General features: G+C 36.4%; 1 protein-coding gene and 2 long non-coding RNA genes across 3 annotated transcripts; 1 reads left to right on the forward strand and 2 right to left on the reverse strand.

Moving 5' to 3' along the window:
- Positions 1-2,078: 2,078 nt before the first annotated feature.
- Positions 2,079-4,098, reverse strand: LOC121051119. The gene is made up of 4 exons (XR_005805213.1): positions 3,811-4,098; positions 3,329-3,377; positions 2,364-2,565; positions 2,079-2,197 (listed from the first exon to the last, which is right to left on the reverse strand). It is a non-coding gene; the product is annotated as an uncharacterized LOC121051119 (long non-coding RNA).
- Positions 4,099-13,942: 9,844 nt separating this feature from the next.
- On the forward strand, positions 13,943-15,982 carry LOC112183006. The gene is made up of 4 exons (XR_002929627.2): positions 13,943-14,201; positions 15,250-15,303; positions 15,627-15,726; positions 15,818-15,982. It is a non-coding gene; the product is annotated as an uncharacterized LOC112183006 (long non-coding RNA).
- Positions 15,983-21,749: 5,767 nt separating this feature from the next.
- Positions 21,750-23,734, reverse strand: LOC112182347 (protein RGF1 INDUCIBLE TRANSCRIPTION FACTOR 1). The gene is made up of 5 exons (XM_024320831.2): positions 23,575-23,734; positions 23,267-23,446; positions 23,078-23,152; positions 22,601-22,741; positions 21,750-22,478 (listed from the first exon to the last, which is right to left on the reverse strand). The coding sequence occupies exons 1-5, from the start codon at positions 23,575-23,577 to the stop codon at positions 22,152-22,154; spliced, it is 726 nt and encodes a 241-aa protein (XP_024176599.1). The 5' UTR covers positions 23,578-23,734; the 3' UTR covers positions 21,750-22,151.
- Between the last annotated feature and the right edge of the window lie 4,233 nt (positions 23,735-27,967).

Here is a 27,967-nt window from a genome sequence, read left to right on the forward strand (position 1 = left end):
ACGTGCTGAGGGGGACGCGAGCTATCAACTCAACCTCCATAGCCTTGAACAGTTCATCCAGATTCTTCTGCCACTCACACTCCTCTGGGTCAATAAGATCCTCCACCATAAGTGTCTCAAGCCCCTCCACGGGCAACGAAATAGGCCTAAAACTGTGGGGTAATGGCAGCCATGGGTCACTCCACACTGCAATCTGGCTACCATCTCCCACCTGCAGCCTAAGTCATTTACTTAGCAGCTCCCTGTCATGCAAAATACTCTTCCATGCATAAGAAGAACCTTTGACAGACGGCGCATCCATAAAGCCACAATTTGGGAAGTATTTCACCTTGTACAACCTCGCAATCAATGAGTCTAGATTTTAGAGAATTCTCCATCCTTGCTTTGCAAGTAATGCCTGATTGAATTGTACCATATTACGAAACCCAAGTCCACCCTCTGCTTTCGGAACACATAATTTTTCCCGAGCCAACCAGTGGATCTTCTTCTCATTGAATTTGTCGCCCCACCAAAACTTAGCCATTAAACTGTGCATCACAAAACACAAGTGTTTTGGAAGTTCAAAGCAGCTCATGACGTATGTTGGGATGGATTGTGTCACAGCTTTTATCATAATCTCTTTGCCTGCATTGCTCAAAGTCTTCTCTCGCCATCCTTGAGTACACTTCCTCACCTTTTCAGTTAAGAAACCGAAGGCTTCACTTTTGAATAGCCAATTTCTGTAGGCAAGCCTAAGTACTTATTATGCTTGTCTACCCGGACCACCCCTAGAATTGCAGCAAGCTCCTCCTGCTTCACTTTTTTGACATTCTTGCTAAAAGAAACCCTACTCTTGTCAAAGTTGATAAGCTGCCCCAACGCCAATTCATACCTGTTAAACACGTCTTTCATTAATTCTTTTTTCTTGGCGAATTAAATTAACTAATTTGAAAATATATCGTTCACATAGGTCTTCATAGTCCAATCTTTTAAATTGATTGATAATATGGACTCTGACAAATTCTAAATTAATAGTTAAATCATGACTGAATGTTAATTTTATAAAGATAACTTAATATTTCGAGAATAAATCAATTTGACGAAATGAATGAAATTGGCTTATTCAAATGCATGAAAAGTCTGCATTAAAATCCTCATATAAGTTTTGATAATCATTCTGATTTCCGAGCAATGTGTTCACTACCCGTTTTTGAGTCCTCCACTCTGTAAACTAGAAAATCCAAACTCCCAATTTAATTCATGTTGTCTCATGCTATTCAGTAAGGATTTCATTTAGTCAACTAGCCAACTAGGGATGTACAAACAGAATAATGAAGTGAAATCTTAATTACCCAAAACCATATAGTGCTAATGGTTCTTGTCCTTGAACCCTAAACCCCTAGTCAATATTAGCTGGTCAATATTAGGTTTTCATATCACCGAATGTATTTAGGCCGGAATGTATTTGGGCCCCTTCTTAGTCTGTACTTTGGATTGAATGTACCTATGAAAGTAAAGAACTTCATTAATTTCAAAGAAGAATGACTAGCTACCCTGTGTGCAAAAGTTTTATGCTCTACTACTGATGGTAAAATGGTAACCATAATTCTTTGCTTCACTGTTTGGAATTTACCTCCGTTTCACTCTTTTGTGATGATTGATTAATGTTTCGTAAGAGAATCAATAGTGTTTGTTAAAGGATTCGAAATTGCTGGGTAAAGCAAATTAAGGCAGTATATATTTCAGTTTGCTGGTTTTCTTGATGTTTGTACAAGGATGAAGGCTAGATGTTCAACAAATTGATCCATACAGATTGAGACATGAACACAAAGTTGGCTAGAGTTTTTTGTTCTTGTGAAACATGAATGCATTAGAGCATCTCCAATGGCTTTGTTATTTGGCTTTGGTCAATTTTGAATTTGACATATGACATGGCAAATTTGATATAGCAACATTTTGACTAATTTTAGCTCCAATAGAGATGTCAAATTTGAATATTACTTTAATATATAAAATTCCATTTATGTTGTTTTTCCTCTCTCTTTTTTATCTTGTAAATCAAATATCATACAATGAATGGTTCCATTAAGAGATGCAATTGAGATTATGAGAATTTGAGATATGGAAATACATAGCAGGAAACATAAACAGCTTGAAATCCAAGCATGATCAAGATTGAACCGAAGCTTTTCTTGTGCTTCAAACATCTTCTTTGCATCTGCAATTTGAAGAGAGTAAAAACTGATTAAAACAAATTCTGCCAACCAAGCTCACCAAAGCTGAATGTCTCACAAAATGCAACATGACAGCAAAAAGTAACTAATTTAAATGATATTCCTTCATTCTCAGTGACGAACAAGATATTGCAGAAAAAGAACAAAAACCTTTGTTGCAAATCTGGTAGGTGGTCAACTCATCTGCATTTAACAAATGTGCAGCTTAGTGATTGATTTAACTCATCTGCAGAAAAAGAACAAAAAAATCAATGCAGCTTAGTGACGAAACCATATAACTTCTGCTTTTTGGGTTGTCCTGTTTGAGAGCTCACATCCATTTTTCAACATTTCCCTAGCTGTATCAAACCACCTGTCAAATCAGACATAAACCATAATGTGAAAACTTATCTAAGAAAACATCTTAGATAATACTGAAGTGCAAACATTTGGCTATAAAGATTAAACCCTATAACATGAAATAGAAATAAAAAGAGGGCATTATATCTTGCACAATGTAGTTCAGGAGGACTGTGCTTTTATGTCATGTTTTCTTGAATCTACCTCACATTTTCCTCATCAGTTTGGAATTTCGTATTAAAGCTAACTGAAGGCTAAACTAAGCAATGAAAATTGATTCACAAATTTAACTTAATTGCACCTGATCTGTTCTTTTGTATCATTTTACTTTGTGTTTACTTGAATCTGCCCACACTCTTTACTCATCAGTTAGAGTTTGTCATAGAATAATAGCTAACTGTAAAGACTTAGAAAACCAACATTCAAAACCTTAACTCAAATAAACATGATCTGTGCATAATCAGCAACCAGAGCTCAAATAAATTCATTTTCAACTATTAGACATATATGGTCAGGCGAGATAACTTTTGACTTATGGACTGAGTTTTGATGCCATTACTGGCTTAAGTTATGTACATGCCCCCTCTGACTCTGTCTGCCTATAATTCCTAACTGGAACGGAGGACAAACATCTACACACCCATTTTTTCAAGTAGTCTTATTGTGAAGTATTCACTTATATAAACATGCATATTAGTGTCATATTGTACTAAATATTAAACATTGTGACGAAAATTATGTAATAGAAAAAGATAGAAAGATGAAAATTGAGGCACCTGCTATTGTAACGGCAAGGATGAATCTGAATTACTTTGATCCATGTTCCTGTTATTCAAAGAAGAGAGAAGAAAGTTGAAGACAACAAAGTATTTGAATCCACGATATTCAAATCCAAGTTTCTAATTCCATTAAATTCAATATCATCATGCAAGAAAAGGAAGGACCATAATCATGCAGCTCACTACATTCTCACATAAATCCAACAATTCCGATGAATGAATTCCTCCAAAATCAAAAATTAATGAGCACCCAATTGATCAATTGCACTTTGGAACAGAAATTCCTAACCAAGACAGATTCCTACGCAATTGAGATCAAATCATGGTCTATAACCAAATCACCTAAATAGAGCGTCTGAAAGTAGAGTAAATTATACACGAAATAGTAGAAGAGAAAGTAAGATTGGACCCAGAAAACAAAGAAATTGATTGAGAGAGAAATTAGAATCGACCATGATTGAAGGAAAGAGAGGCATCACCTTTAATTAGCTCATTGGAACCGGGATTTCAAAAGCATTAGTTCTAGGTGAGATGAAGGAAGAAAGAAGGGGAAAGGAGAAAGAGAGACGCTTCAAAAGCATCAGTTCTGGGTGAGATGAAGGAAGAAAGACGGGGAAAGGAGAAGGAGAAAGTGAGAAACAATAAAAAAAATAAATGACAGAGCTTCTTCTATCTGTCAAATTTGACAGAGGAGAGGGATATGTCTAATCCACGTGGAAAAGACATATCGGTTGGAGAAGAGTTTGGGCTGTCAAAAATAAACGTTGGGCTTCCACATGGCATTTGACCTCTCCGTTGGAGATGGTCGTAGAGTACATTCGATCGCACATGTCGATTGTTGAGCTATGCTCATGATTCAGCATCCTTGTCAGCATTATATATCCAGCGTGGATCTAGAAACTTCTTGACAACTGTAGCGCATTAGCATGCCAGGCTGGTAGTTTGTTAGAGTAGTCGGTTTGTTAATCCTGAAGTTTTTATCCTGTGATTGTTCTCTTAAAATAGAGTAGTATAAATACCTGCAGATTGTATCTTTTCTTTTTTAGAGATTATGTTAATGAAAATACAGTGTTATGCTGCCAAAATTCTCTCTCAAAGTCCCAAAGCTTCATCTTCAACCTTCAGACTTTTACAGATTTACACTATGATTGCCATGGTTATCATGGTATCAGAGCTCTAAGGAGCCTTTGAGATCCAGTCTACGCTTCCGCATCATCAATGTCACAGCTGAAATCAGATTTTGTGCCCTAATTTTTCAGATTGAGTTCATTTTCTCATATCTGGAAGTGTTCGTGACTCGGTTGAGTTCTCTGTGCAAAACCTCACCTTCGATAACCTTGGTTGCAACTGTATGTACAAATATGATCTCAATTTCATGATTGTTTGCTTTATTCGAAAAACTCTGAGCAAAATCTGAGGTCGGTGGATGATCGTACATCATACGCTTGCTATAATCGTTGAGAATTCTTGTCATATACTGCTTGTTGATCTGAGTTGATTTTGCTTCATGACTTCATCATAGTCAAAGTTTATAGCTAGTTGATAATTGGATATAATAGTCCGGCTGATGCGATAAGTTCAGTTCATAATTGGAAGTTCATAACATAATTTGTGGCATAAAACAACTCTGCTTTATTGTTTCATTGCTGAAGCTCAAATCAACTTGATTGCTCATTGCAGTATAATCACTATGGCCATAACTCAGTCTGAGATAAACTCTCTTTTGAGCATGATTACTGTGAAACTTACTGAGAACAATTTTGTTAAGTGGAGCTACCAGTTTCAATCAGTGCTTGATGGTAATGACATATTCGGTTTCTTTGATGGAACTTCTCCATCTCCACCTCAATATGTGTTTACTGAGGAAGAAGGTGTGACTACTGAAGTGACTCAAGCTTATAAGATCTGGAAGAAAACAGACAAAGCATTACTTAGTCTGTTAATTGCTACACTAGATGATGATACGATGGAAATTATTGTTGGTTGTAAATCTTCGAGGCAAGCTTGGCTTAGTCTTCAAGAAAGGTTTTCTACAGTTTCGAGGGCCAATATTATGCAGCTGAAAACAGATCTTCAGACTATTAAGAAAGGTGCAGATTCCATTGAGAGGTATCTACTTCGAGTTAAACATGCTAGAGATCAGTTGAACTCAGTGGGAGTTACTATGTCAGATGAAGATATTATTGTTGTCACCTTGAATGGCCTACCTGATGAATTTGCTATGCTGAAGATGGTAATTCGAGGGAGAGAGACTCCTATTTCTATGAGAGATTTCAAGTCTCAACTTCTTGCTGCAGAAAGGGACATTGAATCACAGTTTCAGTCTCACTCTAGCTTATCAGCTATGGTTGCTAGGAATGATTCACAAAGGTCTTTCTCGTCTCAACAATACCCTTCCAATGATAGTGATGACATAAATACTTATGAGAAATTGGTCTCCTGGATCAAGTTCTCATAGTAAATCACATACAGGCTCCTTTAATGGAGACAAGGGCAAGTCTTTTGGCAACACCAAGTCCCCCTCTAGGTCTTCTGGGAACAGAACCAACTCGAGTCCAATTGAGTGTCAAATTTGTGGTAAGAGAGGCCACACTGCTCACAACTGCTATCAAAATTCAGAATGCCAAATCTACCATAAAAGAGGTCATATTGCAGCAACATGCTTTCAGAACCTAGCCAGACAATCAAACACTCAAGGAGAGTTTAGGATGAACTCTGGTACTTCTCCAGAATGCCAAATCTGTGGTAAGAGAGGTCATACTGCAGTGATCTGTTTCTATAGAAGTGATATTTCCCCAGATCATCCTTCATTCTCTGTGATCGTATGTCAAATCTGTGGTCTTAAGGGCCATGCTGCATTAGATTGTCACCAGCGCTCAAACTATGCTTATCAAGGTGCTGAGCCACCTGCTTCTCTTACTGCAATGACTACACATAATAACTCTGCTCCTACTCTTCTAATGGTACAAGCTCGTCTCGAGACTACTCGAATAGTGAAGTCTGGATTGGAGACACCGGTGCAACTCACCATATGACCTCAGATATCAGGAATTTGACCATTGCTCAACCATATACCACTGAAAACACCATTAATATTGGCAATGGGGAAGGTTTGCACATCGAACATATTGGCTCTACACGAATATCACCTTCTCAATCTCATACCTTTAAACTGAATATTGTGCTACATGTGCCTAATTTGGCTATCAATTTGTTATCTTTTACTAAGCTGTGCAGAGATAATAACTGCTTTGTTACTCTTGATGAAAATAATATTGCTGTGCAGGACAAGGTATCAAAGGCTCTTCTATATCAAGGAAAGAGTAGTGAGGAAGGGCTCTTTCTTTTCAAAACCCCCAAGTTGACTCCTTTCAAACATCTATCACAGACTGCTTTCATTGGTTCTGCGATCAAATTTTCACTATGGCATCATAGATTGGGCCATCCCACTTATGAAGTAGCATCTAAAATGTTGTTTTTGTCGCAAATAAAGTTTGGTAGTGATGCTAGTCATCAGGTTTGTGTTCATTGTCTTGAAGGAAAAATGCATAAGCTACCATTTTCTAATTATGTATCTAGTTCTTTAGTTCCTTTTCAGAAAGTGCACTCTGATGTTTGGGGACCCGCCCCCTGCCTTTCTCTTGAAGGATTTAAGTACTATGTTACATTCATTGATGATTGTACGAAATTTATGTGGGTGTTCCCTCTTATCAATAAATCAGATGTTTTTCCTACATTTGTTAAGTTTCACTCGTTTGTTTCTACTCAATTCCATACCAATATTCAAATTTTTCAAACTGATGGAAGAGGAGAATTCAATAGTAATGCTTTGAAACAGTTTCTTTCTCTCAAAGGGATTTTACACTACATAACTTGTCCATATACACCTCAACAGAATGGGGTGGCTGAAAGGAAAAATAGGCATGTGATTGAAACCTCTATCACTTTAATGTCTGCAACTGGTCTTCCCACACAGTTTTGGTTCCATGCAGTAGCTCATTCAACTTTTCTCATTAATCGAATGCCTTGTAGGTCTTTGCATATGTCTTCTCCTTATATTCAATTGTTTGGATCTCCTCCTGATTTGTCGTGTCTTTGAATTTTTGGTTCAGCCTGCTATCCCTATTTGAAACCATATTCTCATGACAAATTGGAACCTTGAACTGTTCAGTGTGTGTTCTTGGGTTTTGCTCTTGGTTTTAAGGGCGTGTTTTGTTACAATATTCCAAAGAATAAGTTGTGGATGAGTAGACATGTTATTCATGATGAAATAGTATTTCCTTTCCTTCAACCAACGTCTACAGGTTCTACCCCTCCTTCCTCTTCCAAACCTCCTACTGTTAGACATTTTCCTATCTTCCTTTCTTCTCCTTCTTCTACACCAGTGTCTAATATTTCCCCATCCTCTCCTGCGTCCTCCAATGAACAACATTCATCTACTTCTGTGAGTACTCCATCTCCTTCCTCTTCTACTTCTCCTACTCTTTCCAACTTGATACCTGTATTGTCTACTGATCAACTACAAGTGGTTCTACCTATATTGCCCTCTCCAGCGCTTTCACCTGCTGTTGTTGTAGGGGGGGAAATGAAAGTGAACCCCTTCACTTACCTCAAGAACTACAATTTATTCAAGATCAGCCTTATAACGAGCATTCTATGCTCACAAGGGCAAAGAATGGCATAGTGAAAAAAAAAATCATTCCAAGACTTTTGTGCTTACTCATGCATTGTACAACAGAAGCTCTTTGATGAATATGCATACTTCAGTGGTTTTACAGCAGTGACAGATATTCATGATCCGGTTGAACCAAAGTCATTCAAGGCTGCATCTAGAAAACCTGAATGGGATAATGCAATGTTTGAAGAAATTGATGCTCTTAGAACACAAGGTATGTGGGTTCTAGTTCCTTGTCCATCTGGGAAGAATATTGTTGGCAGCAAATGGATATACAAAGTAAAGAAAAACCCTGATGGGACTGTGTCAAGGTATAAAGCAAGACTAGTTGCCCAAGGTTATAGCCAATCCAAAGGGTTAGACTATGAAGAAACTTTTAGTCCAGTGGTTAGACACAGTACAGTTAGAATGGTCATTGCTTTAGCAGCTATGTTCAAGTGGGAATTAAGAAAACTTGATGTCAAAAATGCATTTCTACATGGTGATTTGAAGGAAGAGGTTTATATGCAGCAACCTCATGGTTTTGTTGATTCCAATTATCCTGATCATGTCTGCTTGGTTAAGAAATCCCTTTATGGATTAAAACAAGCTCCCAGAGCTTGGAATGAAAAGTTTTCTGGTTTTCCTCCATCTCTAGGGTTTGTTTTATCACACTCTGATCCAAGTCTGTTCATCAGACACATAGAAAAAGGTATAATTGCTCTGTTGCTGTATGTAGACGATATCGTCATCACTGGATCAGACAAATCGAGAATTGCAGATGTTATACTTGAGCTAAGTGCTGTCTTTGATATGAAAGATTTGGGATCCTTGTCATACTTTCTCAATTTGGAAGTTACATACAAACATAATGGAGTTTTCTTGTGTTAAGAAAAATATGCTAAAGATCTTATACAAAGAGCAGCCCTGGATACAAGTAGGCCCTGTACAACACCTTGCTTACCTCATGTTCAAATGCTCAAGGATGAAGGTAATCTTCTCAGAGATCCTACTCTTTATAGAAGTATTGTGGGAGCTTTACAGTACCTCACCTTTACGAGGCCTGATATAGCCTATGCGGTGAATACAGTATGTCAATTTATGACTTCTCCCACAGATGTTCATTTTTCTGCTGTAAAAAGGATTCTGAGGTACTTGCAAGGAACAATATCAAAATGATTGTTTTATAAGTCTACAAATGACACAGATGGTATTGCCTATGTTAGTGCGTTTTGTGATGCAGGCTGGTCAGGTGAAATAAACCAGAGAAGGTCAACAACTGGATTTGTAGTATTCCTTGGATCTAATCCTGTTTCTTGGCAGTCAAAGAAACAAGGATCTGTCTCAAGAAGCTCCACAGAAGCTGAATATAGGTCCCTTGCAAACACTGTTGCTGAGATTTCTTGGATCAGACACATTCTTTGTGATCTTCATATAAGGATTCCAATGCCTCCTCTACTGAAGTGTGACAATCTTTCAGCACTTGCTTTGAGCTGTAATCTTGTATTTCACTCAAGGATTAAACACCTTGATAATGATTTCCACTTTGTTAGAGAAAGAGTACAGAGACAAGATCTTCTTCTACAATATGTGCCTACTACTGATCAAACAGCAGATATTCTTACTAAAGGTTTGCATACACCTGTTTTCAAACAACACAGTACCAATCTCAGCTTGTTCACCCTTGCTGAGCTTGAGGGGAGGTGTTGAGCTATGCTCATGATTCAGCATCCTTGTCAGCATTATATATCCAGCGTGGATCCAAAAACTTCTTGACAACTGTAGCGCATTAGCATGCCAGGCTGGTAGTTTGTTAGAGTAGTCGGTTTGTTAATCCTGAAGATTCTTTGTTGTGATTGTTCTCTTAAAATGGAGTAGTATAAATACCTGCAGATTGTATCTTTTCTTTTTTATAGATTATGTTAATGAAAATACAGTGTTATGCTGCCAAAATTCTCTCTCAAAGTCCCAAAGCTTCATCTTCAACCTTCAGACTAGTTTTACATATTTACACTATGATTGCCATGGTTATCATCACAGCCTTTTTCGCTTTTTCTTTGCTTTGATTAATGGCATTATGGCTCTTGCAGCAGGAAGGTTAAGCTGGATTAATTAGCTGAACTCTCTGATTGATGGAGTTATATGAAGAATGAAACTTCACCTTTATTGAAGTTTAGTATATGACAAATTGGCGTATGAATTGCATTCTATAGGTAATTTGTAATCGGCGGTGATTTCATATATGTTTCATTATCTTTAAAATATAATATTTGCTCATGTGTAATGTGTTTACTCGAACTGTCTCAAAAAACTAAAAGACAAAGAAATATAACGTGCAAGCTTTTACATCTTCACTCTTGTCGTAGATGAAATACTCCAAGACTAGGGTATGATTCAACAATGGCTGCGAAAGACAGATCTTTATTGCATACTATAATTCAGAGTTATATGTTAATAAGTTCTGGCCTATGTTTTGTAGAGTGGCTGCAATGCATGCTGCAGATAAAGTTTCTTTTTCATACATATGGATTGAGCTTTGAATGCTACAAAGTTCTACGAAATCAAAAGCATTGAATGGGTTCTCCAACCCTTCCATCATTTCCACCAAACCGGTTACAAAAACTGGAAATTAACATCCTTTCTCATTAAATTTTGATACAGTACAAAAGATCTTTTTCTTATTTGATTTTTCTTACCACAATTTGGACCTTAAGGGGGGTGTATTGTATTTGGATTTGTGCAGACTTTTTTTAAATGACAGACTTTTTGAAAAGTCCACAGACTCTTTAAAAAGTTGATAGACTGTTATAGATTTCTTAAAATCATTGATTTTAGCAATAGACTTTTATTGATTCATGAAAATCTATATACTTTATTATGAATGACTTCTACAGATTTCCTAGGATGTACAAAATATAAATAAATATAATAACCTCGATGTTTTTTTTATTTTTATCAAAGCATAATTGGTGGCAGACACTTTTAATCAAGATAGGGTGTGTTCCGTGATTTAAGCAGTAGTGGGTCAATCAAAGACTGGTGCTTTATTATCTTACATGATTATGTTTAATTAGTAGGGCTGCTTGAGATTGTTTAATGATCGGCCAACACTCACGCTCGACCGACACCAGAAAAACAGAGCAAAGGCTCTCTCACTCTCTCTCTCTCTTGTCCGAAAACACAGAAAAACAGAGCAATCTGCATCAACTCATCTCTCCCACCTCAGGCCACCTCAAGGCACCAGACCACATCCCACGCTTTCGCCTCGTCCTTGCGCAGCTGCCAGTGGCAACCTTGTACCGCAACACGGCCGACAGTGGCGGCGGAGGACACGGTTCCGTTTTGAGCTCGTTTTGGTTCGATCTCGATATCTTGAGCTACAGGCCACCAATTCTCTTGATGCTTGGCTTGATGAACTCGCCTTGAGTTTCTGAACAATTCTCCAGAAGGGATAGAAGGGAGTGGTGGAAGTTTTCAAGCTCGTCGGATTCTGGAAAAATTCCGGCCACTGTGACTGATTTCGGTAATTTTCGACCTCTTCTTGACGTTTTCTGATAACATGCCTTTAGAGTTTTTGGTTAAGCATGATGAGATGAAGAAAAGCAGCTCAGCCCCGACACCATTGGTGGTGGACAGCGGCGGCTCTGCCACTAATTCCGGCGGCCTTTTCCGGCCACCTCCGGGGACCTTAAGGGCAGTTTCTGTCCATTTTTATGTTCTACATGTTAAGACTATCATTTCGATATATTATACGAAATTTTTGGATATCGTATGATTAAATTATGAATTTTTACGTTTCGATCGATTTCGATAGGTCGATTTATGATCTGTGAAGATTTGACCGTCCGATGGACTTGTAGTTTTGATATGTTGATTGTATGACTGTCCCAGTGACTATGGGGGAAGATCCGACCGTTGAATTTTCGTATAATTGTGAAATAGTGATTTGGAAGGCAATTCGTGAGAATCCGACCGTCGGATTTTCATATAAATTTGTGGAGATGTTAGTAAGGGCGATTCAGGAAGATCCGATTGTTGGATCTTCGTGATAATTTAGGAGGATGATCCTAAGGGCCATCTGTGAGGATCTGACCGTTGGGTCATCGTTTAATTTCGATATGACCGTTGGATCGTTGTTTAATTATGTTTATGAGTTGTTGGCTAAGTTAAGATCGTATTGGATTAGGTGATTGACGGATTGATTTGGCGGATGATTGTGAATCGTATCTTGAGCTGTTAAGAAGACGCAGCGGGATTTTAGAGGTGAGTAAACCTCACATGGTTCATATTACGAACCGAGTACATTTAATTACTTTATTTTGTCGTAATTGTGTGAAAATGTTTATGGAATAAACATTTGTTTTAAATCATATGGACTTGATCAACTACAGTCTATAGGTAAGTAAAATAATTTTAACTATACAAATGAATTTCACGTTTTTTATGCTTGAACTATAGTTGGTATTAGTGATTATCCCTGAGTGGATAATTACATATATATATATATATATATATATATATATATACGTGAGTATATATGGAATGGTGTGACATTGAGGAGTGTGGAATTGTGATGATTTTATATATAATATGGACTGAAATGTATTGTGCCATATTTATATATGATGATTTTGGATGGATTAATTCATGTTCGAAAAATCATAGTTGACTTGATGGGTTGTATAGAGGTCAAATGATGTGGGGTTCTGAAGACCAAATGGTCTAAGGTCCTTCGGTTTAACGATAAACCGGAGTGCATGTGTTTGAGGTTGTAGGAAAGATCACATGCGATGGGAATAACTGTAGGTTGTGGGAATGACCACATGCAGTGGGGATAACTGTAGGTTGTGGGAATGACCACATGCAGTGAGGATAATTGCAGGTTGTGGGAAAGACCACATGCAAGGGGAATAATTGTAGGAAAGACCACATAGGTGATATTGAGATTAGGGGATTGTGGGGATGTATTCCTCGTTGTTTTCTGTGAGTTGGTTTGACGTTTTCTTTGTGAATGTTGATATTGTTGGTTGTTTACCTGAGTTAAAAGAATTGTGATTTAATAAATCAACCGTTCATTTCTTGTTTACTCATACGAGCTTTCAGAAAGCTTACCGGGTTTTGTGTTGTTGCAATCCCGGTACACTATTCAAACGGTGTAGCGGATAATCCTGCAGGTCAGGATAATCAGGGCGGAGGCCGAGCTGGTTAAGAGTTGCAGCATTTACTTTATTTCCTTCTATTGTGAGGTTTGTTATGCTCAGTTAGAGCTTTACAATTTCACGTTGTAAGAGTGAGATGTATTAATGAACTCGAGGTTTTTCGAGATTTTATATTCGAGTGGCGAGTGGTGTGTTGTTCTGAGAAAAAAAAATTCAAAAGTTATTTTGTAATTGTTATTATTCATGTTTCGGATTTGAATTGGTTATTCAAAATTCGGGGCGTGACAATAAATAAATAAAATAAAAAAACAAATGCAGCCCAAACATAAAACAAAATAATAACTTGTTGTCTCTTCAATGCTCCAGTATCTTCTAATAGAAATTGACTCAAATAAATTATTGTTAGTCTGTCTAGCGAGTTTGTTCTCATTCCTGATCTCCTAACAACATAAATATACAATATAGATCACTTGATGTTTATGGTTAATTATTCTCATCAATTTTGTTTTCGCCGATTAACATATATTGTAGCAATATTGGTCAATGTCTTGATCTATAATCAATCAATTGAAATTCAATTGTTCAACCTTTTTTTGAACCATCACTACAAAAAAACATGCTTTTTGCGACATATATATTGCGACACATAAGCGCGGCCGTCGCAATTATTCATTAAGAGGCACGGATAATTGACAAAAAAAAAAAAAAAACTCTGAGCCAAACTATTTGCTACAATGATTTAAGTAATGTCGCAAAAGCTTAGCAAAAGTTCAAAGATAACTGCTATTCGCTACATATAGGAACACATCTCGTATTTGAGATATTTTTAGAATTACCTAGGTTATTGACCGTGCCTCTGCCAAGAGTTAACTGCTCTTAGTTTCCCCTCTTTCACTCTCAGAACGATAGTGATTGAAGCCTCAAATTGATACCCGGCCATCAAGAAGTTCCTGTAACAGATCATCTTCTTCCTCCTCCAAAAATAGGTCTTCACTTCTTGACACTCTATCTCCTCTTATCTCAGTCACAAAAACCCTAAGAACTCTGAAATCCAAAGGTAAGCTCTTTCTCGCTCCCTTCTTCTTTAACTTGCTATTTTGTGTTTTCGGCTGATTCTGGGTTTGTTTTATTTGTATTGGTTTCATTTATGCTTGTTTAATTCGGAGGATTAATGGATAGGGGTCTTTGAGCATTAATCCAAGTGCGATAGATTCAATTTCTAATCTATTTTACTTTTATCCTATTCTTAAATTTATTTGGCATCCAAACAGAATGCTTTTGCCTAGTGGGTATTGCAATTCTGCACCAAGTTTATACTAAATACCTGTATCCGTTGTTTTTTCTCAACTCTTTAGACACCCAGAGACTCAGAGAGTGTGCCTTACGTGTTTATTCAATGGGATTGCGAATCTGCTGCAGCTGAGCTCCGGATTGTTTACATATGTCATTGCTCTCACTTTAAAAGATTGTTGTGTTTTTTCTTTCTTTCCTCAAATGGATTCATATCTGATTGTTCGTGGTTAATTATTGCAGTCTTAGGTCCAATAATGTTGTTCGCCCTTCACCCCTGAAGTCGTGTTAGGATTCCTCCCATCAATCTCTGGTTTTCCCTACTTTTCTAATTGTGCCCACATTTAATTGATGTGATGTATGGGACGTGTTAGGATTCCTCCCATCATTCTCTCTTAATTTCTCCCCCTGTATACCATTTTGTTTTGATGACTGTTGGGGAAATTGGTAGTGAGATGTATAATGGTTTTGTTGTTTTAATTTGTCATTTTGAAGTTTTTAAGCGCTTGTCATGGCTTATGGGACATAATCAAAGGATATGCCTTATATTTGCATAACCTATGATGATATTCTTAGTGTAGCTGGTGTAGTAGAGTTTGGCATATCTCTATATGAAGAGTCTAAATGATCTAATTTGTGATCCCAATAGTGTTACTAGCATGACTAATTCTCGATAAATAGATTATTAGAAGAATAGTTATAAGAATTTATAAAATGAATAGGGCCATGTTTTAAAGTAATAGTGTATCATCATTGAGACCCCTAAGACGTGCATAATGCTTATTTATCTTGATGATTTGGGTTCTCATTTGCAGCACCATCAGTGGTAAGCAGCTCAAGAATCCTTTAGCTTTCTTTGCTGCATCTGGGTAACTTTCTTTTCTTTACGTTTTTTTGGCTCTTTTTATTATGCCTACACATAATAGCATCAATATTTCACAAATTGAATAATATGCAATCTTGTTCAAGTATGCATGGAGGTCATCTGTGTTTTGCTTATTGGGGTAGATGTTGGGTTCCAAGATCAATTGCTTTTGCATCTGTCTTAAGTGTGATTACTTTTTGTTTATAGAATTCTATCTATGGCAGGATCAAATTTTTCTTATGTTCATTTGCAATCATTATTTATTATTCAGTAACCTAGATGCTTTAAGCATATTGACTCATCTCACAATCTATCGACCATGTATAGGATATTTGAGCTATCTACCTCGAAACCATTGTAAAGAAATCAAAATACATGTGAAAGTTGATATAAGCTTTACAAATGTGAAGCCTTATACCATAAGCAGGTACATATTTTCTGGTTTTTTAGTTGTAATTCAGTTTTCTACTTTATTTTTTTATTCAATGGTTGATGATTCACAATATTTATATTTGCAGGTCCTAGTATTAACTGGTGTATACTGTAAAGTTACTTTGACAACTGCAACAATTTATTCATTCAGAGTTTTGTAATTTTGTATTATTGGTACTCTGTAAATGTACATTATATATCAGACAATATGATCTTATAAATCTTATTTAAGTTGTTGAAGTATTATGTGCAAGAAGGTTAGTCATTTGTGAGGAGATAATATGTTACAATTTCAGATTTGCAGTAGCTTGCTGTTGCAAATCTGAATTTTTTTTTCGCCCTTACCATAGTATTTGCGACGGTAATGTAGTGTCACAAAAACCGTCGTAAAACAATTTGCGACATCACTAAAAGCGTCGCAGCAACGTCGCAAATACTATTAGCGACGGTTGAAAATACGTCGTAAATAATTGACAACTATTTGCTACGCGATTATTGCCGACGGTTCAATTACCGTCGCAAGTCCGTCGTAAATAACCATTTGCGACATTTTTTGCCTCTTTTGCGACATTTTTCATCCGTCACAAAAAGTCTGTTTTTTTGTAGTGCATAATATAAATTCAAATTAATGAGAATAATTAATTAATAAGATAAAATTTAGTATGGTTTAAGGTCTTAGGGTTAGACCACAATTTATGAGTTTTAGGGTTTCATAAATAATTTTTATTGCTATTAGGGTTCGAAGTATCACAATTGAAAAAAAAAAAAATCACATTCAACAACTACAATGAACATGTTGGGTATCAAAAAAAGGTTGATATCATAAAAGATTAGAGAAAAGACAAAAATAAAGAAAGAGAGATGATGAAGGACAAACTTCTTCGTGCGTAGAGAGAACTTTGATAGACCTTTTTTTTTTTTTGAAGAGGAAACTTTGATAGACTTTTTGAAATCTTTGGTCTGGAGGCTGGAAAATTATTGGAGTTTGGTATGTATAGTTAACACTACAATGTCCATGATTATCCATGATTTTCTAATTCCATAAGTATGAATGATATTTTGAATACCTCTGTACTTTTATTCATTTTTAAAAGTCCTAATTGAATACCCCTAGATTTTGGTGGAATTCATGAAGTCTTTAAAAATCCTAATTGAATACCTCAAGACTTTCATGGACTATTAAAAGTTTATATTGAATACACCCAGACTTTTAAATTCCATAGATTTCTTTAAAAGTTCCACTAATTCCATATACAATACACCCCCCTAAAATTCATCTTAGACTATTGTATGTGACAGACTAAAATCTTTTACAGGTACAAAATTTCAATCCTACGTCAAGACAAAATCATTATTGATTTCCTTGAAAATGGAAAAAAAAAATATATGTATTTTTGACAAAAAAGAAAGTTCCTTACATCACCGCATGATTTGTGTTCCTCTCACTAAAACTTTCAAATCCATATATTATGGGTTCCGAGTTCCGACCAAGCACAAGTGTCCGAAGTTAGAAGAATTTTAGACTACGGCTATATCGTACTTGTCAACCTGCTTCATAAATTTCCTCGCGTCCTACATGGGCCAAACCCTCTTTGTTTCTGCTGTTGCTAACGTTGTGGCTCTTAATTCAGATTTATTTGGCCAAAAGATAAAATAAATAAATAAAACACCAGGGTCAAGTGCCAGAATTTTAGAGTACAGCTATATTGTACCTGTCTAGTTGCTTCATAAAAAATTTTCGATGCTAATTTACGTGCCTCAAACCCCATGAAAGGAATCTCGAACACTTTTAATTATAGTGAATGAGAATTTTCTTATAATTATATGATGCACATGTTTTGGTAGAAACTAAAGTCAGAAATTTAAAAATCAATTCCTTTATTTTATTCATAAAATTAATTTATTTTATATATTTTTTTGACAGAGTAATAGAGATTTCATTTAATTCCAAAGCCAGAACGGCACATACAAATAAACCATATATGCTTGTACCCTAAATCAGTGGTCAAGCAGGTAAGGGAATACGGGTATCATCCACTAATACAATGATGCTCATTTAAATTTACGAGCCTACACAACTACAAATCTCAGCGTACACTAAGAAAACTATGGCAAATCTCTCTTCATCAATGCACTCAATCGTGGTACTCCAGGAGATTCATTAACTTGGTGTCAGAATAAACTATAGCAATATAGGCTAAAGCCCACTAATAAAACAAGCATAAACTGGGCCAAAACCCACTACTTTCCCCAAACAAACTATGGAGTTATTGGAATTTAAAAAGAAAAAACCTTAAAGCCCAAAATAAAACTAAAAAACAAAAGTTAAAGCAAAAAAGCAGCCCCAAGAGATTGGGCTCAGTACAAGGCCCAACAGCAGAAAGATGACCCGAGCCCACCACACCATCGCCAACCTCCAGCCGTTAACCATGCTACCTTGATCAAACAACGCCGTGATCTTCTTCATGAAATCGCACAGAAACTGATTAGCCACGCCGCCGCCACGATCCATGCAAATCCATCGTAGCCACGCTGCCCAACGATCCTCCCAGACGACTAGAGCCTCGCTGCCTCACACCACAAACTGACATAGTCACGCTGTCACAGGCCCTGGAAATCCCCTGCCGAAGATGCGCGCCGCCACAGATCCTGGAAACACTCGACGCCCACAGTACCTGCCTAAGCCGACCAAAACCAAACTCCACCGTCGCCCAATCCACTCAGAGCCTTGAACGTCATCCCACCCATAAGACTACCCAGGCCATAGCTTTCAAGTCCCCGCCCGGCAGCCACCCAAGACCTGCATGGCGAAAAACCACAGCCGATCTCAAGCGCCGCCGGACGAGAATGAAGTCGCAAAAAACCTAGACGCAGAGTCTGAGAGTTTTTCTTTTCTCTTGAGAGAGAATATGATCAAGTAAATTTATTTTATATATTGAGATGTCAAACGAAGTAATTAATATCTAGAAATTTAGAAAACTTCACCATCTTTTTTTCCATTCATTCAAACAGAGTCTAGAAAATATCTAAAACCTCAAAAATATCTCAAATCCTCATTGTATTATTTCTACTAAAATTTCTTGTTTTCTAATCCTATTCTTTTTCTTCTGTTAAACATGATTTCTATCCATGCAAAGTTTGCATTCAGATCAGTAATTTAAGAAGCCAATACTTGCATGCTCCCCATAAAAAATAGTTCCTTTGATTTTTCTTACTAGAAATTATTCTAACTCTCTTTTTCTTACTACTTTGTTTGCTTCAATCTTTTGTCACTACCTTGTCCTCGAAAGAAAAGAACGTGAGGGAAGAGAAGAAACAAAAGAGAGGAAAGACAAATTGGTATTTTCCAGGTCTGGGATCTCTATCCCACGTATTTGGTGGGGTCGTGGTGCTCAGACTCATGACCACCTTCATACCTTCATTAGAATTCGATATTGTTATGAAAATTAATCTTTTCAAGATGGAATTATGAATTTAATCAAGAATTTTATTGAAACGGCTCATTCAAATTCAATAGACTCTTAGGGCCCGTTTGTTAGCTAAAAAATTAAATCTGGAATGTGAAATAGCTTTCCATTCCATTAAATTATCGTGTTTAGTTATGTTATAAGTTTGGAAATGAAAGTAAAATAAATGAGTTTACCGGAGTTCAATTCCATAAAAAAGGCAGAATAGAAATACCATCTAGGGTGTGGTATTTCAATTCCTTCACTCAATGAAATTGAAAATTTACTTGTGTAGCCCCTCAGAAAATTCGGTCAATTAATAATTCATATCTCTACTCATTCATTTTTAATCTTCCATATGTAATTTCGATTGGGCATTATTGGAAAATCATTAACAAATTAATTTTCTCAAACCATTTTCTAATCTCAAGTCTTGAATCCTTCCAAACACCACAAATGGAAATGCTAAATCAATTCCATTCCATCCTTGAAAGGAAAATTAGTACAATTCATTTTCCCACCTTAACATTCCGGTCAACCAAACGGGGCCTTAGGGAGTTGTAATTCCCTAGTAAGAACGGTGATTGCAGTCACTGTAAAATAAAATTTTTAGAGAATATTTGATAATATTTTGAAAAGCAATCATGAATTCATGATCAATAATCATACTGGTCTTTGGTGGAGAAGCCATCGAAAGGATGTATGGTTGGTTATTCACAAATGAGGCCTAAATTCTCAAAATTAGTGGAGAAAACGAAACAGAAGTAATGCAGAGTCAACTAGGGAGATAAATGAGATCAAACATGATGGTGCATCTTCTAATTTCAAATTATGAATTGAAATATTGTTGAAAAAATTCAAATTATATGGACATTTTTACTTAAAGTTTCTCTTAACAACGGTTCTTGAGATTTGTTTAAGTGATAAGTAAAGATAGAGAACTTTTTTTATCTTAAACGTTAGCTTAAGTAGTCGAGAGTTAAAGAAAATGAGACCTAGCAGACCTCTACTAGGGTTGGGAGAGCGCCACCTTTGGGATTGGCGTCTCTACATCTATCTCCATCCTCGATGGAGTACTATTCTGACATCTTCATTGGTGTCGCGTAAATCAAGTATGGCTCTTGGTAGGTGTGGTGACTTGTGTTTTCCAACCGTCTCTTGGTCTGAAAACATGCCCATCTCCCAAAGAGGAGGGGGCGTCACTATGAGGTGGCTCGCCTAAGCCAAGGCGAGTGCGTCTTAAGGAGAGTTGTGTACTAAAAGAGGTACAAGCAGATTTGATTGGATCATGCTAGCTGTGTCTAGAGAGATGGATTTTGTCTGGGTCGGTGAAGTTCTGTTTGAGTCCTTTATCCACAGATGGCAGCACTTATGGTGTGGGAGTCTTCACACTGATCGGCGATCAAAGATGAGCTAGCGGCTAAGCCAATTTGAGGTGGTGACTGAGAGAAGTAGTGGGGAAGGGGCAGTGCTGCTAGATTGCTGGCTTAAGTTGGTTGAGGTTCTAGGTTCTTTTCGTGGAGTTGACATCAGCGACTTCTTTTTGGCTGGGTCAAATGGTGTCACAGACTTATAGCCGTTACGGTTTCTTTCTTAAGCTTTATGGATCCGCGTCGCAGGCTAGTTGGAGGCATGGTATCGAGTTGGTGTGACGGCGGCAAGGACAAATGCTATTTTGGTTTGGTTGCAAAGGGAAAATCCTCATTGGGCTTGGTCGCTGATTTGTTTTTCAAATTTGGATTTGGGCTCTCGGTGGACTAGGGCAGCACTAATTGGGCTCACTACATTTTGGATCGGATTTGGGATCACAGAGGATTTTCTATAAAAATTTGGGATCCAGGACGATTTTCATTTTAGTACCTAATTTTTTTTTTTATTGGAATCAATACTCGCGAGGAACTGCAGGGCTTATTGATAGGAGGTTGTCAGTGAGTCTTCTAATGAATTTTGCTGAAAAATTATTATCAGTCTCTCATTAGTTTACTTATCTTTAAACTTCTTTCAACAAGTGAAGTGATATTGCGTTTAACGATGTCTCTTGTGATATTGCGTTTAACGATGTCTCTTTCTAACAGCCCCACATGGGTGGGTCACTGTGTTATATTACTTTTGCTTATTAAATAAATGACCAACCTCCATTTAAAAAATAAAATAAAATAAAAAGCGTAGTCGAAAGTTAAGAAAAAAAATCTCTTTTATGTTACAAACCACAGTATATTTTACATATATAATTTTACAATTTATTCTCAGAAAAGTACTCATTTAAATCAAGAATCCTTTAATCTAAATGTATTAGACTATGACGGTTCATTATGAACTGTTATGCTTTTTAAGGGAGGGGACAACCCTCATAACTAGAATAATTAAGAGCTAAAGGAGAATCATGCCAAGACCCCATGCATTAGAGGAATACATAATATTTTTTGAAGCAGTTTGTGTCAGCCAATTAGCCCGGACTCTAACCACACAAATCAACCTTCACGAAGACGAGAAGCAAATAGCACGAGTCACACTACTAACTTCTCTTACCGCAAACACAACTATCGGAATCAACAAAATCAGCGAGAAAGATTTTAAACCGAGTTTGACTTGAGCAGCATATACTGACCAAGATATATGATCAAATATAATCCCTTCAAAATTGGAGGAATCGCAAATGCAATAAATACCTACCCAAAGTAGGGAACTTTTTACAACATTAGTCACTGTTCATCATTGCTGACCAGAAATATATCAGGGTTCACCATTACTCACAGTAAATAAGATCTCACAACCTTTTGCCGTAAGAAACGGAGGAAAATCTTCAATCACCATTCCACCCAGAGCAACCAAAATCAAATCTTTAATCCAAAGTGTCAATCTTTTCATTGATTGATTGGTGACACTCACTCATCTCTGTCAGTGAGTTACTTCAATTTTCATACCCACCAAATCTTTCTCTACGATCTCATTCATCAACTTTATGTATACAAACTCAATGAAGCGGAGCCCGGTGTGGAGTCCCCTTTCTCCGGCCGGCCGGGATTTCCGACACCGGTGAAGAAACCGGCCGGCACGCCGCCCTCAATAAGCTGCTTCTCTTTTTCCTCACAATCTCTGTCGTAGCTGTACATGCCAAGGACATGCAACCCAATTCGCCGTAGCCTGCGGAACCGGAGGAGGTTCGGACCGAACCGGCCGGCTCGAGAACCGTGTCGGGAGTCAGCAAACCGTCGTCTAAACCAGGGTCGGGTAGAGCCATGAAATTGCACTCACGGAGATACTTGGACAGACCACCTTCTGTTCTTACAACGTGATCAATCTGAAAAACGAGAGAGACCCAATTGAGGGAAGGTCCAGAATCCAAAAGGGTGTGACAAAATTTTGAGAAATTGGAATAAAAATTTGAGCGTTGGTTTTTGAAGAATTGAGTTGAGCTAAAACCTTGCAAGAGAGAGAACAATAGAGATAAGGGTCTTGCAGGCTTCTGTCACAGGTACTGCACACGTTGCCGGAGCCTCTGGAATTCTTTGTCTGCGGCCTTTGGTTTAAAAACACCACCTTTGCACTGTTGGATGTGTATGACTGTAGAGAGAGAAAGTGAGTAGGATTTTACAGAATCAAAAGGGAGGATTGATTTCAAATATGCTTGGGTCCTCTAAAACACTTTTGAACCAAATTGAGACGTGAGGATGGAAAAGGCAGATACAAAGCGATATAAAGAACACTACTTTTTCATGAACTTTTTGATTTCTCTTTCTTGAAGTGACCTTTTGAACTCATCCAATTAAAGGCAATATACTACATGATCTTCATGTAGAATAAAATTGAAGTAAACCCAGAAAGTCTAATGAAGCTGAAAAGGTGAAAAACAAGGATCTTTGATCAACTTTTCAATTTCTATGGAATAAAAATACTTACTTGAACCAAAGCACAGTCGATTAACTTGGAAGCATCATCTAGCTTTATAACATCATGGTAAACGTATCTCCTTATCTGAATTCAAAGAGAACAACAAGCATCAAGCACCAGAACTTCACTGAATTGAAAGTTTACAGAGTGAAGAATTTGAATTCTGGGAAATTTATAGTTGTGAATTTTGATGGGAACCTTCAAGAGTCTGTGAGATTGGTGAGGGGTCAAGCAGTGAGGGCAGAAACTGATGCAACAGTCCAAGCAGTAAATGTTCTTCTCGTTCTTCCTCTCCTCCTCGTGAATTATGCAAGCGTTGAAGAACTTCTCAGTGAGCAGAACGGCAAGCCAAGAAGGTAGAAGATTTGAAGGGACAAACTAAAACAGATGAGTTCAAAAACAATCAAGTGAACAAACTTCAATTAGCTAGTCTTCCCAGGAAATTAAAGATACACAAAAAGGAGAAACAATTTGGAGTGAAATACAAAGGAAAAGAGAAAACCCACCATATTGTTTTGCTTAATAGAGAAAGAGAGAGTGAGGGGGTGTGTATCTGTCAATTATCGACAGGACTAAAGAGAGGAGAAGACATTGGTGGAGGAATAGCCATTATCATAGCGAGAGAAAAACATGGACTTGGACTTTGGGGGGAGAGAGAGAGAGAGAGAGAGAGAGAGAGAAACGGCGCCTGGCAAATTGATACGCCAGTATCTCACGCCCTTTACAAAGAAAAACAGAGAAAAAGTTGCTACATTTATTTGAGGTAGTACTCTATTATTTACTATTATTATTGGAGAAATGATTTCCAATACTGTTCTTTTCAATTTCCTTGCATTCCTTCTTTACGTTTATAGTTTATTTTATATGTTTTTTTATTATTCTGATTTAGGGAAGACAGAAAAAAAATTTGACTAATGAATGAAAAAGTTATCTCAATTAACCGAAAACTTACTGTTATTCTTCATAAAAGTCACGGTTATTGATTGGAAAAGTCTCTACCATAATTCAGAAAATTGCCGCCTCATAACGAAAAATTATTGCTGATAAAAATAGACTTATACTCACTCTAAAAAAGTTACTATCATTCATAGTAATCCTTTGAAAATCTACTATTATTTACTATAATTTTTTAAATCGTTATTGACATCTTTCAAAAACCTATTGTCAACGAACCATAAAGTTAATTATGGCAAATTAGTCATAGGTATTTTTTTAAGACTAATATTATCAATTAAGCCCCTAAAAATTTTTACTTCTTAGTGTCGACGAATGATAATAACTTTTCAAAAAAATGACAATAGATTTTCAACTCGTCGATAGTAATTTTTTGATTATTCTATAATAACTTTTTTCTTCATTGCCGGTAGCTTTTAAATTGATTACAATAGTTGTTTTGATACAATGGCATTTTAGTACATAATGAAAATTTAAAATGTTGTGGCATTTTTTGTAAATATTGATATTTCTTATATTTTGGTGACTTTATGAAGAAAAATAAAATTAGGTGACTTAGAGAATGATAAAGTTAATAAAAGTGGCCTTATACGTTATTGGCCAAACAATTTGATTCACCCTAACTATTCAACCCTAGTAGGCTACCTCATCCATTCACAATTACATAATCACTACAAGAATCACCGACTTTCATTTTCCAAATACTGAAACTGTCATATATTTCCTCTCTCTAGCTTCTTTCATACTCCCCCTATGTGATTTGCATATTTAAATCATGAGTCATGCTCAAATAAAGTACTGCAAGAGATATGTGAATCACATATCTCAAGGATCATAAGTGACACGTAAATATGACGCCTAAAAATAATGTACAGTTTTAAGTGAGAGAAGACAAACTGATAAAGCTAAATTTAGCATTTGAATTTAATGCATGTGGGTGTGATCCATTTAAGTGAGAGAAGACAAACTAATCCCCCCAAATTTATTTTTAAAAAAAGAAAGAAAGAAAAAAGACTAACTAGAGATGGGGGACATGAACCGAAACCCTTAAAAAAGAGAGTAAAAAAAATATCTGACCAAACAACCAAGCAAATAATATTCTACCGAAAGCAAAAATTAGGAAACTCCATAAACTCTCTATTGCAAAGAGAAGCAACAAAATATGGGAGCGAATCCCACCAAACCATATATAGTAGCTAAAGTGAGACCAAAGTTTGCAAGAGCATCTGTAATTTAGTTCCCTTCACAAAATATATGAGAGCATCAGAATTGCATTTGAGAGATGTGGTGCAGTTACTCTGTTCCACTCAAAGTTGCCAAGGCACTAGATTGGATTATTTAAGAAAATAAAAAACTAGAGTTGAGTCAACCTCTAACCACACATGTTTCAAATCTCAAATCTAAATTAACTCAATTGCTTTAATAACCGCCATTTTCTCAATTGTCACTGAACTTGGAATGTCAAGATTAGAACAAAAAGACCAAGAAATGCACCTTTAAAATCCCGAGACACACAACCATAGCCAACTTGACCTAAGGTACTCTTCCAAGAGCCATCCGTATTAATTTGTACCCAAACCCATTACATAAGGGATCCAGTTAACCTCAATGATAGAAGGAGGTCTACGTGGCCTACATGTAACCCTAAACCTTTTCAAAACAATTAGCTTTTGCACATTATTAAACATAGAACCTAAACCAAGCTTACTGGAATATAAGATCTACCCATTAATCAATTGATATGCCTTGGCTACCTCGACATTAATTTCATCATATTTTGCCTTGTTTCTGAAGTGCCAAATACACTACAGCACCGCCAAATATTATTCTTAGGTTAACAAGCCATTTTGAATACAATATTTTTCTTTGGCGGCATCTCCTTAGGTTCTAATTGACCAAGTTTATTAATGGAAGTTTCTTCATCGATAAAAAAAAATTATATACCACACTTTCTTAATGTAAATTTCCAAAGCTATTTAATATTTGAACATAGACTTTATAAAGATTGTATAAGAGCACCTCCGACGGTAGTGTCAAATGACAACTGAAGGGCTGATTTTTTTTTTCTTTTTTACCTATTGTTTTCACTCCACCCCATTGTTATACATGAGGTGGAGCTAACATAGATAACATTTCTCATTGTTGCTGTCAAATTTGACAAAGATCTCAAATCTATCGTTTATTATTTTATTATTATTTTTAATTGTTGGTTTCAGAAAGTCTTTATGTTTATTATATTTTACCTTACTTTTACACTTTTCTCAATAGAGTATTTATTAGTAAAATATTAAAATAAGACTAATTTTAACTGATGGGATGGAGAAGAAATTTGACAAAATATCAATTGGCCGCCTAAGCTGTCAAACTTTAGTTTAACCATTCCAATAGAGATGCTCTTAACTCCATTTGTAATCACCGCTCTACTCATGGAGTTGTGGCTAATTGTTATTATAAAATTAACACAATGAAGGTCATAAATTTTCATCTAATCCGTAAATGTAAGAATAAGTGTGATTACATTAATCAAGGCTTGAGGGCAGCCGCATTAGCCTTTTATTCAAAAAAAAAAAAAAAAAAAGAATAAGTGTGATAGATATTGAAAATTTTATAAAATGTAAAATAAATGCCAATGAGATCCTCCAAATGTCAAATGTTAATTAAACACAACTAAATTTGAATTCCTAAAATTTAATTCTTTTTGGAGAGCCGTCAAATTTATTGATTAGACATACTGTACTGCAACCGAAACATTCCCAAACTAAATAAATAGCACATTTGTTAATGGTAACTCCATCATCCCCGAAATTTGTTAAGAGAAAAAAAAAAAAAAAGGAAAAAAATGAATCACATACACAATTAGAATAAAAGCTTCTCAAAATTTCGTAATTTATCCTTATCTATATTCGAATGATATCCAAACTCCAAAGTTCCTTTGAAACTACAGATTTTACATACTATGCTGATATTTATTAGTATATCGATCGACGCCCAAAATTGCAAACTTCCACAGAAACCGGGGCATAAAGTAAAACAAAACCATGAGGATTTCGAAATCGAAATCACAAACCCTATTGCTGTTTACTAGGAGCCCACGTCCCGAAAACCCTAAACGCTCAACCAAATGGTTCCTTACTAATGGTCGAATTGTTGGTGCTCATCTCTCTCTTCTCCATTGGGTTACTCAGTCACTGTGCTAAGTGCTAAGTGACAAGACCAGAAACAGTGGCTTTTCTCAGTTGTCATTGGAAAACGGTTAAAAAGGTCCAAGTAGGGATTAGGGCCTGCAAAATTCCAAACATTTTTTACTCACCTTCTTTTTCTATTTCTTGGTCAGAAATTTCCCCAATAGGGTCTTAGAAAAAAGCCTCCGTAAAAAGATATGCTTTGTAAAAATGGGAAATGTAATAATTTGCCAGAACAAATGGTTAAAGAGCAACAATGGTGTTTCATTCTAATCTTATCTGCAGAAATTTATGTATAGCTAGAACTAATCTATACCAATTTTTTCAGACCAGATCGAGGAAAAGGGATCTATATCATTTTCTGTATGAAAAGCTCATTACTTGTTTAACCATAGCATTTTATACTTTACAAAAGGCTGTTAGCCTTTAGGAGGACTTTACTAATTTTTGCAGTCACACCAAGTCCTGAGATCATCACTCACTAATGTCATTTCCATGGATATGTAGTTTAGAATCTTCGTTACTTGCATATATGAGTTATGTATAAGTTTTAATTTATAACGTAGCGATAGAAGTTTTTATATCGATCGTTGAGAATAATTTTTAATTGAATCAAATCATATTGTTAATTTCCTGTTTATTTTGGTAGTTGGTTTGGTTCATCCCGCACACCAGCACGAAACCAACAAAATTAATGTTGCTTAAAATGACAAGATCTAGCCAAAAACGACTTGATCTAACACGAAACTATGCCAAATTTGTG

The sequence above is a fragment of the Rosa chinensis genome, chromosome 1 (genome assembly GCF_002994745.2).
Source record: "Rosa chinensis cultivar Old Blush chromosome 1, RchiOBHm-V2, whole genome shotgun sequence".
NCBI classification, from domain to species: Eukaryota; Viridiplantae; Streptophyta; class Magnoliopsida; order Rosales; family Rosaceae; genus Rosa; species Rosa chinensis.

Coding starts and splice junctions, on each gene's coding strand:
- LOC112182347 (XM_024320831.2), bottom strand. Junction 22,742..23,077: donor TCGACTGTGCTTTGGTTCAA/GTAAGTATTTTT, acceptor CTCTCTCTACAG/TCATACACATCCAACAGTGC. Junction 22,479..22,600: donor ATTGTTCTCTCTCTTGCAAG/GTTTTAGCTCAA, acceptor CTCGTTTTTCAG/ATTGATCACGTTGTAAGAAC.